Here is a 14975-nt window from a genome sequence, read left to right on the forward strand (position 1 = left end):
CACGGCGAGACCTACAACACCATTATATTAGCAAGCTTGTTGCAATTGTTCTGCATCTGTACCTATTCCATGTTGGCATTATGGTTTAAACCATAAACTTTCAAGAAGCATTTCATTTCAGGTGTTTAGAAATGTTTTTCGCGAGATCGAATTGCAAACGCAAGTGTGTTTTGCTTTACAGGGCTACTGTCTTGCTCGATCAGTATCGTAAGAAGTCCAAGCTTTTCCGTAGCAAAGTCTTGTTGGTTCCTCTGGGAGATGATTTTCGGTACGATAAAGTGCAGGAGTGGGACCAGCAGTACGTAAATTACCAGAAACTGTTTGATTACATGAACTCGCATCCGGAAATGCACGTGAAGGTATGTTTATATGTATTCACATGCTGCGCAATAATGCTGAATTTAGTATACCATGATGACGATTTAAGTATTTGCAGATTTGGCTTACATGAGCTTTACAAAGAAATTAACGATTAAACATAATAAAAAGTAACTCGCCAAATTGGCTAGTGTTTTGACAAAATTACCCACTTTGGGCGGGTATTAATTTCACACACTGTTTATGAAGTAGGGGTGGGCAATAAACCAGTAGATATGATAAACCGGTAGAAATTTGTCAATTGTTAGAGATTTTGGACTATCGTTTTATCAAGGTTACGCGACCACGTCACGTTCCTGTGCGCGCGCTCACGAAAACGTATTTTTGGTCACAAAATATTTTTTGGGGGGTGAACTATCCCTTTAAGCTTGTGAGCATTTTGCCACTTTATTGGCCTTAAATACATATATGCACCAAAATTCCCGTCTTTGCACGTATCCTCATAAACACGACCATTAAGGTCTTACAAGAAATAAAATCGCTACAAGAAAAATTTCAGTGAAAATATCTAAAAATTCTTAAATTAAGATGCTTTTTCTTGATGATCAAAACGACCGAAGAAAATAAGTCAAGTTTTTAGACCAAAAATATCAAATTTAAGTGATTTTGTGCAAAAAACAAGCAAAAAATCTTCAAGATTTTTTGCTTACCCCATTGGCAGATTTTTTTTGCTTGTTTTATGCACAAAATCACTTAAATGTAATATTTTTGGTCTAAAAACTAGACTTATTTTCTTGTGTCGTTTTGCTCATCAAGAAAAATCATTTTAATTTAAGAGTTTTTAGATATTTTTACTGAAAACAAGACAAAAACACTAAGAATTTTTGTCTTGAAAATAATTTTTTGCAGTGTACCGTAATATATATCGTTATCATGATATAAAATTAATCCTATCGTGACATCGCCCACCCCTATTATGAAGTATAGCTAGCAGTATAGTCCCATTTTTATGTATATGCGAAGGTAGGCTTACAGTGCACGTGACGCAAATTTCGTAATCGTAATGTACGTGTGCACTGTACGCACAGATTTTTGTAAACGCGCACACTTTGTATGCATAGGTTGCGCATGCGCCTACAGAAGAATGTAGTATGTAGCCCAGGAGATGCATTGTCGCAATGCGTATGCATCGAACGTCTTTGCACACGTAAATAAACAATGCTTTGCGTGGCATACGTAAAAAACAGACTATACTGCAGAGTGGCTTGTTAGAAAAACAAAACAGTGGCTTGCCAGATGCTTCAATACTACTTCCACATGCATATTACATTACTACTTTGGTCTGCACAGCGCTGCAGGAAGTCAAACACATCTATGATTTCCGATGATATGCCGATGTGATGTCATTAACACGTGACCCTATGAACAGAGGCGGAGTGCTTTTAAAAACTGCTAATTCTCTGCATTCAAACATGTGGGTTAAAGGGACAGTTCACCCCAAAATGAACATTTTGTCAGCATTTACTCACCCTCATGTTGTTGTGAGCCTTTGTGAGTTTCTTTGTTCTGTTGAACACAAAAGAAGATATTTTGATATGATTGTAAGCCCACAGCTGGTACCCATTAACTCCCATAGTAGATAGGAATGTCACGATGATTAAATAACCGTCTTATCGCGATTGTTTGACCTCATCACGGTAATTTCAGAGTGCACATCTTTAAAAGAACACAAGGGGGAGCTGCAGCCCCTGTATAAATGAGACCCTTCTTACTGACATTGCAAAGAAAATGCAGCCATTTAATACAGTGGGGAAAAAAAACTGTATTTAAAGAAATGCTGCAAAACTTCAATAAGCAATTCCAAATTTAGGTAAGTGAAGGATGCTATTCTTAAGGATCTGTAAGGAATTGATTTTTTGCAGCCACTACAGACATGTGGTCCAATACACTTTATGTGTTTATTTCTGATGAAATTTTTTATGTTTTTTTTAAGATATATTCCTTAAATAATTACTTTTAAATATGTGTTATGTGTATTAATATTTTCTGCCAGAAAAAAACTTGCAAAAAATGTAATTAAAATAATCACAACAATATTTGCAAATTATTTCATAAAAAAGGGTATGAGAATTAAATGTCAAAGCAATAAAACACAATTAACCGTCATAATCGTCAAAGCTCTAAAACAGGCAATTATTTGCCATAACCACCATGATTTATTAGACAATTAACCGTCAGCCAAATTTCATAATCGTGACAGCCACTACATAGGAAAAAAACGATGGAAGTGAATGGGTACCAGCAGCGGTGTGCTTACCATAATTGCTCAAAGTATCTTAATTTGTGTTAATAACAAAACAAAGAAACTCATACAGGTTTAAGACAACATGAGGGTGAGTAAATGACAGAATTTTCATTTTTGGGTGAACTATCCATTTAATATAAGGATTTTGTGAATCTGGGGAAAAAAATTCAAGAAGTTTTTGAAAATATACATACATAGATACAGGTCATTGAAAGTGCTTGAATCTATTTTATGCAAGAAGTTTTCTGGAAAAAAACATTTTAATTCTCTGTGTAGTGTAGGATAATATCATAAAAATTCTAGACTTTTTAAGCTCACGTGCTAAACTGTTCAATTTAAATGCTTATATCTTCTGTATGCGAATGTTGATTTATACCAAAATACTTTTTTGCATAGTTGTGCAATGAAAAAAATGGTTCATTGAATTTAATACATTTATTTAAGGTAAGTGGTTGCAATCAATTTATTTAAACTACATTTAAACAAAAAAGATAAGTAAAGTAAAATAAAATATAAAACTTTTGTTTAAATGTAGCTTAAATAAATTGATTGCAACCTCTTACCTTAAAAAAATTGATTAAATTCAATGAATCATTTTTTCAGTGTGTTTAACACATGAAAACGTCTCGGGTTACGGAACTGTTGTAACCTGAGAAGGGAATGAGACGCTGCGTCTCCCTTGCCATACTTCCTGAGTCTCTGTAACGCAGTCTTTGGCAATATTTCAAATAGCGATATACTTCCTGTCTTTGTCGTTAAGCCTCACCATTGGTTGAATTTGATATACGCATTCAGACGCACTTACCCCTGGAGGCGTCCCCAAAGTGTCACCGCAGTGACACAGCGTGAGTTCCCTCGAAAGGGAACTATAACAATGTATCTTAAAAGGTAACACAATGTAACCTTGCTCTCACTCGAAATGTGTCCCCACATTAAGTCCTTGAATTTCAGGGTATTGTGACTGGAAAGTCCTTGAAAGGTCCTTGAATTTGAAGTTAACTAAGGTGTGGGAACCCTGAAGTAGACAAGATATAACATTGTGCTGATAGTTTTAAATATTTTCATGCACAAATCTTACATATTGTGCCTTCAAGAAAACAAAACATAATTTGATCCACAATATGACTGTAATGACCTGCTGCTGTAAATAACTACAGTATAATCATCAGTCCTGAACTATTGGAGCAAAATCAAGATCTTTTCTCTTAACCAATCACAGCTTGTTTATCTCAGCATTGTACAAGAATGAATAACATTTAAAATCATTGCAACTGATTTGATTTTGAATTATTTTGTGCCCTCAGGCTCAGTTTGCAACATTGACGGACTACTTTAGCGCTCTATACAAGGCTAAGGGAGTTGCCCAGGGGATGAGACCGCCGGATTATCCTGTGCTCAGCGGAGACTTCTTCGCCTATGCGGACAGAGAGGATCATTACTGGAGTGGATACTTCACCTCACGGCCCTTTTACAAAAACCTGGACCGGGTGTTAGAGTCTCATCTACGGTTAGTTTGAAATTAAGTTTTATTTTACTGATTTTCATTAGAATGTGTTTAGGTAGTACTGTTTATTTTTAATTGTTTTGCATGATTAAATTTGCACTTACAGGCTGGCACTGAAGTCTCTTAATTCAATTCTGCGTTTTGGCAACTTTGGGCAAGTGTCTGGCTTTATTAGCCAAGATTAAATTATGGTTTAAATGGAGGCCGATTCTCTGTGGCATTATCAAGGAGTAATGAAAACGATTGGTCTCTGTCACCATGTGGCGGACAAGCTTTTCTCATTAATCCAAGCAATGTTTTCACCTGTGGCGGCGGCATGATGTAATTATCCGTTTATTATGTAGTGGTTTGACACTATAGTTTTTTTAATCACACCTCAGAGGGGTAGTAATACACGGGCCGTTCACATGGGAAATCTATGCGTGTTGCATTTCAAGTTTAAGATTCAGTCTAGCTGCGATCTTTTATTATAATCACAAGGGGTGGTCCTTTAAAGATACTTTAAAAATAAAAGATACTTTTTTCCACTACTTTTATAAGACTTAAATTATTTTTATTACAATAATGCTTAGGTTTATTCTTGTTATGTTTCCTACAGAGGGGCGGAGATCCTTTACAGCCTGGCGGTCTCTCACGCACGGCACGCGGGCGTAGAAGGACGTTACCCTACTTCCGATTACTCTCTGCTCACCGATGCCAGGCGAAACGTAGGGCTGTTTCAGCACCACGATGCCATCGCGGGCACCGCCAAAGAGATCGTTGTCATCGACTATGGAAACAGGTGTCTGGATAAAAGCTTGGGTCTTTATTTGTGAAATGGCATCAGTATTGTTCAGATAAACGGCTTATGGTGGGTAAGTGTCTCATGTTTGGTTTTGTTGTGCAGGTTATTGCGTGCCCTGGTCGGTCTGAAGCGAGTGATCATTAATGCAGCCCACTTTCTAGTAATGAAAAACAAAGATGTTTATCGCTTTTATCAGACGGAGCCTTTCCTGGAGACGGTGAGCAGCAGCACTGGTTTATTTTAACACGAGTGTCACTTTTATAAAAATGGCTGAACTTTTACCTTTTCTGATTCTGTAGGATGATAGACGGGCCACACATGATTCTCTTCCTCAGCGCACGCTTATCGAATTAGAATCTTCTCCCAGGTCAGATCCTTTGTCTACATATTTGAGTTTTGCACAACTAAAAAAAGTCCCCTGTAGTTTTTACCAACATTTGATAAATGTATGTGTTGTTTAATGTAAAGTGTCATTGTATGTAAGAGCAATTTTTATTTAAAGAGGTATCTCAGGCAAAACCAAATCCTTTATCTAAATATTTGCTTGATCTTTGTCATCTTTTTAGGTATCTGGTACTGTTTAACCCGATTGAGCAGGAGCGCTTGTGTCTGGTTACGGTGCTTGTGAATTCACCTCGGGTGAGGGTGCTTACAGAAGATGGACAAACATTACCGGTGCAGCTCAGCGCGCAGTGGGTCACCGCCGTCGAGATGAACGGAGAGGTTTACCAGGTACGGTTGTGCAAAACTACATATTTTCAAAATCTATACTAATCTATATTTGCTTGTTAGAGGGATAGTTCACCCAAAAAATTTAAATTCTGTCATCATTAACTCACCTTTATGTTGTTTAAAACCTGTATACATTTTTCTGTTCTGATGAACACAAAGGAAGATATTTGTAGCAGGAAACAGAAGCACCATTGACTTCCATAGTAGGAAAATACTACTATGGAAGTCAATGGTGCTCAAAACCGGTTCGGTTACAAACATTGGTCAAAATATCTTCATTTGTGTTCAGCAGAACAAAGAAATTTATACAGGTGTGTTACAACATGAGTAAATGATGACAGAATTTTCATTTTTGGGTGAACTATCCCTTTAAGGTTTCTTCACGTAAGGGACGTTATTTCAAAGTGTATTTGAAACTTGACAAAGAGCAAAACTCGCAGCACAAGATGTGCAAAACACTGTACGAGTCATGAACGATTGGCAAGAGACAAAAAATACAGTGTATAATAATTCAACAGTGTATAAGTCGCTGCCCGATGAAACTCACGTGTGTCCAAAACGGTTACTTTTTAGGAAGTGAAAAAAAACACAGTATTTCAAAAGCAGTTGAATGTAGCATTGGTACGGCATCTTTACATGTAACCATATTCTTGCAAGTGTAATGATATAACCACATTTGACCAAAATTGAGTTTACAGTAAATGGACATACGTGCATATTTTACAGTAACGGTGGTCGATACGCGTTCTTCCGATCATTAATTAGAATGACCAAGTCGCGTTTTATATTGAGACATGAATACTTTCAGTTTAGTAAATAGCCTACGTCTTAGTTTATTAAATACGCTTACTTTATTTAATATTAATTATAAATTTATTAAATGTCTCTTGCAAACTATGAAGGGACAATGAATCAATACACTGACATGGTAATGCTAGACAGATACTTTGTTTGCACAGTCCTACCGTAATTTAGTCACTCCTAGACGTACGTCTGGTGTCAGGGGGAAACGTTTACCTCGATAAAGGAAGGTCATTGTCTTATCAGGCTATGTTTATTCGGCTATCCAGTGCTGAGCTTCGATGAAACGTCACGAGACCGGCGAGATGCTTCCACCAGGTGGGAGATACGTGGCGTGATTGACAGCTTTGACACTAAATGGATATACGTGAAAATCAGATGACATGATTTCACAACTTTTCATTGGTCATTTAGATATGTGTAGCATACTGTATACGGAAATGAATCTGGACATTCAATCCGTCGAAAAATCTCAAAATCTGCAAAATGGACATACGTGGTTTTCATCGGACAGCGATGATATATATATATATATATATATATATATATATATATATGTCCATAATCTTTATCTCTCTATCTCTCCATATCTATCTATTTATCTATCTATCCATATCTATTCATCTATCTCTCCCTATCTATCTGTCTGTCTATCTATATAAACAACAATGTAAACACTGTAATTAACAATGGCGGCAGGTTGAATACATACAGAATCCTAAGTGTTTGTGTGAATGGGGAATGTGATTGGTCGAGCTCGAAAAAATAAAATAGCGGCCAAGAAAGCAGCTGGATCATAAATTTTGTGTAATTACTGTAAAATTTTAACTTTTTACACCTTGTAATTGCATTTCTAGCAAGAAATTAGTATTGTAGTTTTCAAATATGGGATTAGATATTACAAAGGTGCTCTCTGTTTATATTTCAAACTGAAATTCATTAGGTTACCTATCAAGGCTCTCCAAATGCATTTCCCGGAGCTGCCTTTATGACGTCAAAGTCATTGCCTCAGCTGCCTTTGGTTTCGGACGCAGACTAAATTAATTTATCGTATGTATTTATTTTGGTTCCGCTCAGGCTTCCTTCATGGCACGACTGCCCGCATTAGGATTGGCTGTTTTTCACCTGTATGACTCTGCCGACTCCCCCATGACCCTGCGCTCTGATACGCTACTGAGGATTCCGGGGCGGGCCCAAAGCATACGAAGTTCGGACCCTTTGCCCGTGCGATCCCAGATGTCGGATTCTCAACCTTTCTACATTCAGACCCAGTCTCTTACTCTGGGCTTCTCTGGAACCACAGGCCTGCTTGAGGTGAGATCATTTAGTAAAACATCAAAAGCCTATTTATGTAGGATGATTTTATGTAGAAAACGGTAAATGACTTAACATTTTTGTAGTGCTCATGCTATTGTGTCCCCCATTTAAGTCCATTCGGCACTCTCATTCTTTTCTCCATCAGAGTATTCGGCGTAAAGATGACCCTCAGGAGGTCAGGGTACAGATTCAGTTCTTTACATACGGAACTCGACCCTCGAAAGACAAGAGCGGAGCTTATCTCTTTATACCGGATGGAAATGCCAAGGTATCTTCCCCCGACCGCACCGTCTGCCATGAAAAGCAATTTATCAGACGCGTGTGGTGAGTTAACGCTCCGTTCTGTTTTCTTCTCAGCCTTACTCTCAGAGAGAAGCTCCAGTCGTTCGGGTGTTAGAAGGTCCGCTGTTCGCGGAGGTCGTGACTTACTTTCAGCACTTTCAACAGACGGTCCGCATTCATAATGTTCCAGGTAATCCCTCGATCCTTCAGCCGTCCATCTGTCACTTGTGCGAGGGTATCCTGCTTTATCATTTATTCGATCATGATGTATGGCTCTTGCAGGAGTGGATGGTCTGTCTCTGGACATTACCACCATGGTGGACATCAGAGACCAGAATAACAAGGAGCTGGCCATGCGCCTGGTTACGGACATTCAAAGCGGAGACACTTTCTACACAGATCTCAACGGGTTTCAGGTACAGCTCACCCGGCTCTGTGACAAATGTTTGATTTTTTGGTGAATCTGCCTCAGTTTTTTTGTAAAAGGGATAAATTCATCAGATGTAGAGCTGAAAGGATCAGATTTTAGATTGGATTTGACACCAATTGGATTTGGGTAAAGAGTGAACAACATGTGTTACTCTGTTGGATGGCAAGGTAAAAATTTTTATGGATGATACCACGTCTGTCCGGCTCTTGGTGCACTTGGAGCTTGAATTGTCCTACATCCTGATTATTTAGCAATCATTGGGTGTAGGGGTGGGCAATAAACAGGGTTCCCACGGGTCCTTGAAATCCTTGAAAGTTTGTGAATCTGGGGGGGGGGTGCAAGGCCCTGGGAAGTTTTTGAAAATATACATACATCGATAGAGGTCATTGAAAGTGCTTCAATTCATTTTATGCAAGACGTTTTCTGGAAATATCTTCTGTACGCGAATGTTGATTTATACCAAAATGCTTTTTTGCATAGTTGTGCAAGTGTCTCGGGTTACGTATGTAACTGATGTTCCCTGAGAAGGGAACGAGACGCTGTGTCTCCCTTGTCATACTTCCTGCGTCCCTGTAATGCCGTCTTTGGCAATATTTCAGATAGCGATATACTTCCTAGCTCCCACGTCACCCTGTCTTTGTCGTCAAGCCTCACCATTGGTTGAATTTGATATGCTATACACATTCAGACACACTTACCCATGGAGGGGTCCCCAAAGTGTCACCACAGTAAGGCAGCGTGAGTTCCCTTGGAAGAGAACTGTAACAATGTATCTTAAAAGGTAACTCGATGTAACTTTGATCTCACTTGAAATGTGTCTCCACATTTAGTCCTTGAACTTGAGAGTATTGGATCTGGATAGTCCTTGAAAGGTTCTTGAATTTGAAGTTAAATAAGGTGTGGGAACCCTGTCATCAGTAAAGCCGGTTTGGTGATTAGCAGTAAATCGTCATCACTTGCTTTTAAATGGAGCGGCATTTACTACACAAATCTGTATTTCACCGAGAAGCTTGGAAATCGATTTTTGCTAACGTTGTTTATGGGCTTACCATAACGTTTTACACGTTTACATGACCTTATATGTTATCAGTTTATTAAGCATATTCGACGTAATGCTGCATGCACACCAAATACGAAGCAACATTTTTCCCATTAGACGCATTTGAGGCAAATAGCGCGTTTTCGCGGCAATCACGCCGCCTAATTTGCGTCATTCACATAGAATCAAGTTTGCTTCTATTGGGGTCTTTGCATTGACTTTGTATGTAAACTGCTCGTGCAAATCTTTAAATTCGTGTTTGGTTTGTACACCCCTTAAAGGAATAGTCTACTCATTTTCAATATTAAACTATGTTATTACCTTAACTAAGAATTGTTGATACATCCCTCTATCATCTGTGTGCGTGCACGCAAGCGCTGGAGCGCGCTGCGACACTTCGATAGCATTTAGCTTAGCCCCATTCATTCAATGGTACCAATCAGAGATAAAGTTAGAAGTGACCAAACACATCAACGTTTTTCCTATTTAAGACGAGTAGTTACTCGGCGCAGTAACACCCTCCCTCTCCCATTATGAGAGGGAGAAGGGGAGCGGACTTTTCAGGCGAGTCGAAGTACTCCCAAAAGTGCTATTACGCCATAAAATATAGTTCCTCTTTTAATTCCGCTTAGAAAAGCGCTACGTTTTATTTTGTACCACCAAACTTGCTCGTACAACCACTCGTCTCAAATAGGAAAAACGCTGATGTGTCCGCTCACCTCCAACTCCAACTCCGACTGGTACCATTGAATGAATGGGGCTAAGCTAAATGCTATCGAAGCGTCGCATCACGCTCCAGCGCCCACGCGCACGCACACAGATGATAGAGGGATGCATCTACTCTTCCTAGTCAAGGCAATAACATAGTTTAATATTGAAAATGAGTAGACTATACCTTTAAGACATTGTGCATGTAAACGCACTTATTGTAACCAACAAACATATTCTGCATATTTTTCCAGATCCAGCAGCGACGTTACTTCCAGAAGCTTCCAATACAGGGTAATTTCTACCCCATGCCCACCATGGCGTACATTCAGGACAGTCAGTACAGACTTACCCTCCATGCGGCACAGGCATTGGGGGTTACCAGTTTGGCCAGTGGTAAGTAGGACAATTACACAAGGTACAAGTGCAACTTCACAATTGGATAAAAAAAATTCAAACAGTAATTGTAACTTAAAGGCGGAGTCCACAATGTTTGAAAAACGCTTTGGAAAAGGAGACGGGCCGACTACCAAAACACACTTATAGCCAATCAGCAGTAAGGAGCGTGTCTACTAACCGACATCCTTGCCGGGTTGCGTATGTGTGGGGCGGGTCTATCAACAGAAGGTCCAGATTCTATTGGGGTAGGGGCGTGTTTGTTTAGGTGATTTCAAATATCAACATTGCTTTCAAACATCGTGGACTCCGCCTTTAATGTAATAGCATTAACCCCACATTACTTTTATACTCAAGTCTGATCTTTAGATCTTTACGTAAATATCGTCTGATTAATATTTATTAGGTCATGTGACTCATCACTCTGGTGCAATGACAGCATGTGCCAAACCATTACCATTCAATAAGATTCGTAATTCAGCCACTTCGAGTCTATACTACCAAGTCTGTTGAAAAGCTATATCATTACATCGCTTTAATGTGGTATTGACTCGGTTCCAAAGTACCAATACATTTTCAACCCGTATCGTTGAGTACCCTTCAGAAGGTTTTATGGATCAGAGATGACGAGAGAGAAAACACAAATAGCGGGACACAGAGCTCTTCTTCCCTATTGATTTGATGCAACAAATCCGATAATGAAGATGAAGTGAGTGTATCGCAAGTCTTATTTCTCTCTCATTCTCATTCTTTGTTTATCTCTCTCTGTCTTTGTGTTTTGCAGGTCAGCTGGAGGTGATTCTGGACCGGCGCTTGATGCAGGATGATAACAGGGGGCTGGGACAGGGTCTTAAGGACAACAAGCGAACTGCCAATCGCTTTCGCCTTCTGTTGGAGAGGAGGAGCAACGGCGCAAAGGTGAGTTCTGATTTAAGGAGAATTCCAAATGGGATATTTCAAAACAATAATGGCCCCAATATTGGAGGGTTGTATCCAATCGAAGTGCCCAAAATTGTCCACTTTAAAGAGGCCTTCAAAATTACGAATTACGATGGGTGCAACTCAAGGGGCAACTTTACGGTCTCTCTTGTGAATCCAACACAGAAGTGACTTAAACTGGAATTCATCGACTGGCCGCTAGACACTGGCTCCAAAAGGAAGTCAATCCCATAGACCCCCCCATGTTAAAATGCCCAAGTTTACAGCAGAAAAAATATGTTTACAGCCTGATACAAAAAGTGTTTTTAGTCTATATAGCTTATTTTGCCCTTCATGACAACTGTGATTTTTTTTACTCTTTCGTTTAAATTATATGAAGCCTGCATTATTAAGGGCATGGACACTTGAGTGACAGGTTGATTGCTGCTGCTGTCACTACTGCCGAGCTAGGGGGCAACCAAGCACTTTAGCTCCACACACGCTCCACCTCTTCGCCCATTTTCGGTTATTCGCAAGAGATGTGCGGTTATGCGCTGCCAAGATGGCAACGGCAGGCTCCACGAACTTCAGGCTTCTTAGGCCCTGTCCCAAATGGCACACTTTAATGACATCATGTAGTGCAGACTTTAGTGAGCCTTGATCCGAGTCCAGAGTCGAATTTTGGGACAGACTTGAGCGTCACGCCAGAAATAGGTAGAGAAGTTGCCCGTAAGTGCGAACTCTTCCCTTCCGTCATCTGATTGGTCTAATTGCTCTTTCGCAAGGACTTCTAGGTTGGTAAAGTGCACGAAGCCTGCTGCAGTGCGGGCTTCGCCAAAGACCACATCATGATGAACACACTTCGAAGCGTAAAAATGACAGATGGGACACCCTATGGACTCGTAGACAAAGTGAGCATGTGCAATTTAAGGCCACGAGACCTGAAGTCCATATAAAGTGCGCCATTTGGGACAGGGCCAAAAGTGCCTATGGGTGACATCACGTACACTACGGCCATGTTTCATACGGTGCAACTGATGGTCACTCCCTATGATTTTTTGCACAGGTACACTTTTACGAATACATTAGACCCATAAACTGAACAAAGTTTATTGTATGCATGACAACAAATAAATGTTTTTTACCTGCATGTGCAGAAAACATCCATAGTTAAAATGTAGCCAATAAAAACGAAATTTACAAGTCCTATCCATTGACAATGGTGCCATCAAAGTGAGCACAAATCAAAACAAACTAACTAAACTAATACCCACTTATCAGTCCAAGCGTTTTTTTTTTTTGTCAACCGGCGTACAAAGTGTGCACCCCTCATCCCTTCTAAGCTCTCACGAGGGAGGGTAAACCATTCGAAAGGCTTAGGGCGTAGGGATGAGCCCTTCTGAATGGAACGTAGGCCAGATAAGGATACATTTTAAGAAGTGATTTAAAAAAGCTGATTTTGCGCGCAGTTATGAAGTGCTGCTTTATCTTAACTAACAGTATTGGAGATTTTTGTCTTTCCTCATTCTAGTATACGGGTGATTCTCACGAAATGAATTAAAAATGTCATGAAAATGTAAAAATTGCTTACATTTACTTTTTTTCCCACCAGACATTGAAAAACAAAGTCTGGAGTAAATGGGAACATTAATTTAAAAACTTTTACTTATCATTTAACACTTTTTGTAACAAAATTAAAAAAATTAGTCCTAAAAAATCTCATTACCGCAACAGTCAGAAAACATCAACACTGACATATTTTCAAAATGACATGACAAACCTGAAAGAACATAATTTGGAGATTCTGCACATGCATTTAAAATCGAAGTATTATGCTTCTATTAATTAAATTAACATTTAATAAGCATGTGTTGCGGTAATGATAATCAAGATGTCGTGTAAGCATTCTGACAAGACAATATTTCAAATTAACTGTAAAAAAATGATCTTACCTGGTAGCCATCTTGAAGTAACTGGTCCATGTGCTTGGTCACTCAAAATCAAACTTTATTAAAATTCTGTATGTGTGCTTAAACTGTTTTCAAAAAGTGTTGCGGAGGATGAGAACATCAGGCATGGACACATCATTTTCCTACTTTTTCTTCATTATTATTAAACATGAATATTCAGTAAATATTTTTTCTGTCATCTAAAGTAGTCTAGCAAAATTTATTTATTTTTCTTAATATTTTTGTGTTAATTTGATTAAATTACAACATAACGCATGTTCAAACACAGCCGGACACATTGCGGTAATGAGAATTTCAGCAGAAAATGAGATAAAATTTACAATTATAAATTCTTATGTTGAAATCACACATTGTGCAAGGTAGAACACAGTATTGTGTTAATTCTGATGCTTTTTAATGTTACTATATTACACATTTTAAAGCTAAAATCATTAGTGCCGAGGTGTTTCAATGGTTTCGTGAGAATCACCCATATAGCAATCTCTAAGCATAGGTTTTACTGTGTGACTTGACTTAAAGTATCTTCTGTAAAATCAGCATATTTAAATAGGACAAGATCATCTGATTGACGTGTCCAACCACAGTTTTAGTTTTTAGATGATGGTTGAAATGGACAATACCACAAGTAGACCGGTAAGCAAGCAGAAAGTCAAATGTGAACAGATGTTCAGGAAGTAAGTTATACAACTGGGCCTGTGAATATTTCACTTACTTTTAAGGACTTAATGCTAAAAAATGTTTGGCAAGTACAATTCATGGTTCTTTCTGAAAAAACTTTGTATTTTTAAAGCACTATATTACCCAGCAGGCCAATTGCTGATCTGTGCATTTGCACTCATGCAAGTGGTGCACAGTGGTCGATTAATCTGAATAAAGCTTTTGTCTTTGGCCTCACAGTATGTGTTAAAATAAGATTAAATGAAAAAAGAAGTACATTTAGTCAATGATTTTAATCTCTCCGTCACCTGTAGGGGGCACTGTGTTGTTTCTCATGAGAGCTGCTCTAGCCCAAAGCTCCAGGGAGGGTGTAATCCTAAGACTAGTGTGTCTTAAAGCTGTCGAGTGTGTAATATTCCTTAATGGGTTTTGGAGTTTTAACACGCCTCTCCGCTAGCTAAGATTAATTTGAATGATTTAAATAAAATCTATATTAATCCGAGCTGTCGCCTGAAGAATGTAAAAATATGGGTCTCTGTAAGTAATGAGTTATTGTAATAAATATTGAGCTTTGTTTTTTTGTTTGTCCACTGTACTTTTCTCTTTCTCTTGCTTTTTCCTCACATGCATGCAGCCTCTTGGCTCTTATGCTAAAGTCACCCACGTCATTAACAAAATCATTGCTGGTATTTTAGGAGACCACAAAAAAGAGGTAACATGACTAATGCAGCGGTTAAGTGTACTAGATTAGTAGATTTGTAGCAGTAGCAGTTTTAAGACCCCTAGTAGTTCACTTTATGTTACCATAGCAACA

The 14975-nt window shown here is 38.8% G+C and overlaps 2 protein-coding genes across 6 annotated transcripts in view; one reads left to right on the forward strand and one right to left on the reverse strand.

The window, feature by feature from the left end:
- The window catches only part of man2a2 (mannosidase, alpha, class 2A, member 2), a 40040-nt gene that overhangs the window by 20819 nt on the left and 4246 nt on the right, over positions 1–14975 (forward strand). For 3 of the 4 annotated variants that reach the window (XM_055192973.2, XM_055192972.2, XM_055192974.2), the window contains exons 10-21: positions 182–359; positions 3928–4130; positions 4726–4908; positions 5014–5128; positions 5211–5278; positions 5478–5643; positions 7522–7758; positions 7907–8029; positions 8119–8233; positions 8326–8459; positions 10475–10616; positions 11401–11534. In XM_055192973.2, the coding sequence (XP_055048948.1) occupies positions 182–359; positions 3928–4130; positions 4726–4908; positions 5014–5128; positions 5211–5278; positions 5478–5643; positions 7522–7758; positions 7907–8029; positions 8119–8233; positions 8326–8459; positions 10475–10616; positions 11401–11534 (1798 nt within the window). Of the gene's footprint in view, positions 1–181; positions 360–3927; positions 4131–4725; positions 4909–5013; positions 5129–5210; positions 5279–5477; positions 5644–7521; positions 7759–7906; positions 8030–8118; positions 8234–8325; positions 8460–10474; positions 10617–11400; positions 11535–14795; positions 14874–14975 lie in introns of all 4 variants that reach the window. The other variant, XM_055192975.2, reaches the window with a different exon arrangement.
- Positions 1–14975, reverse strand: part of furinb (furin (paired basic amino acid cleaving enzyme) b) — a 208944-nt gene that overhangs the window by 9274 nt on the left and 184695 nt on the right. The gene's annotated exons all lie outside the window — the stretch shown is intronic.

This window comes from Misgurnus anguillicaudatus, chromosome 6 (assembly GCF_027580225.2).
Source record: "Misgurnus anguillicaudatus chromosome 6, ASM2758022v2, whole genome shotgun sequence".
NCBI lineage: Eukaryota > Metazoa > Chordata > Actinopteri > Cypriniformes > Cobitidae > Misgurnus > Misgurnus anguillicaudatus.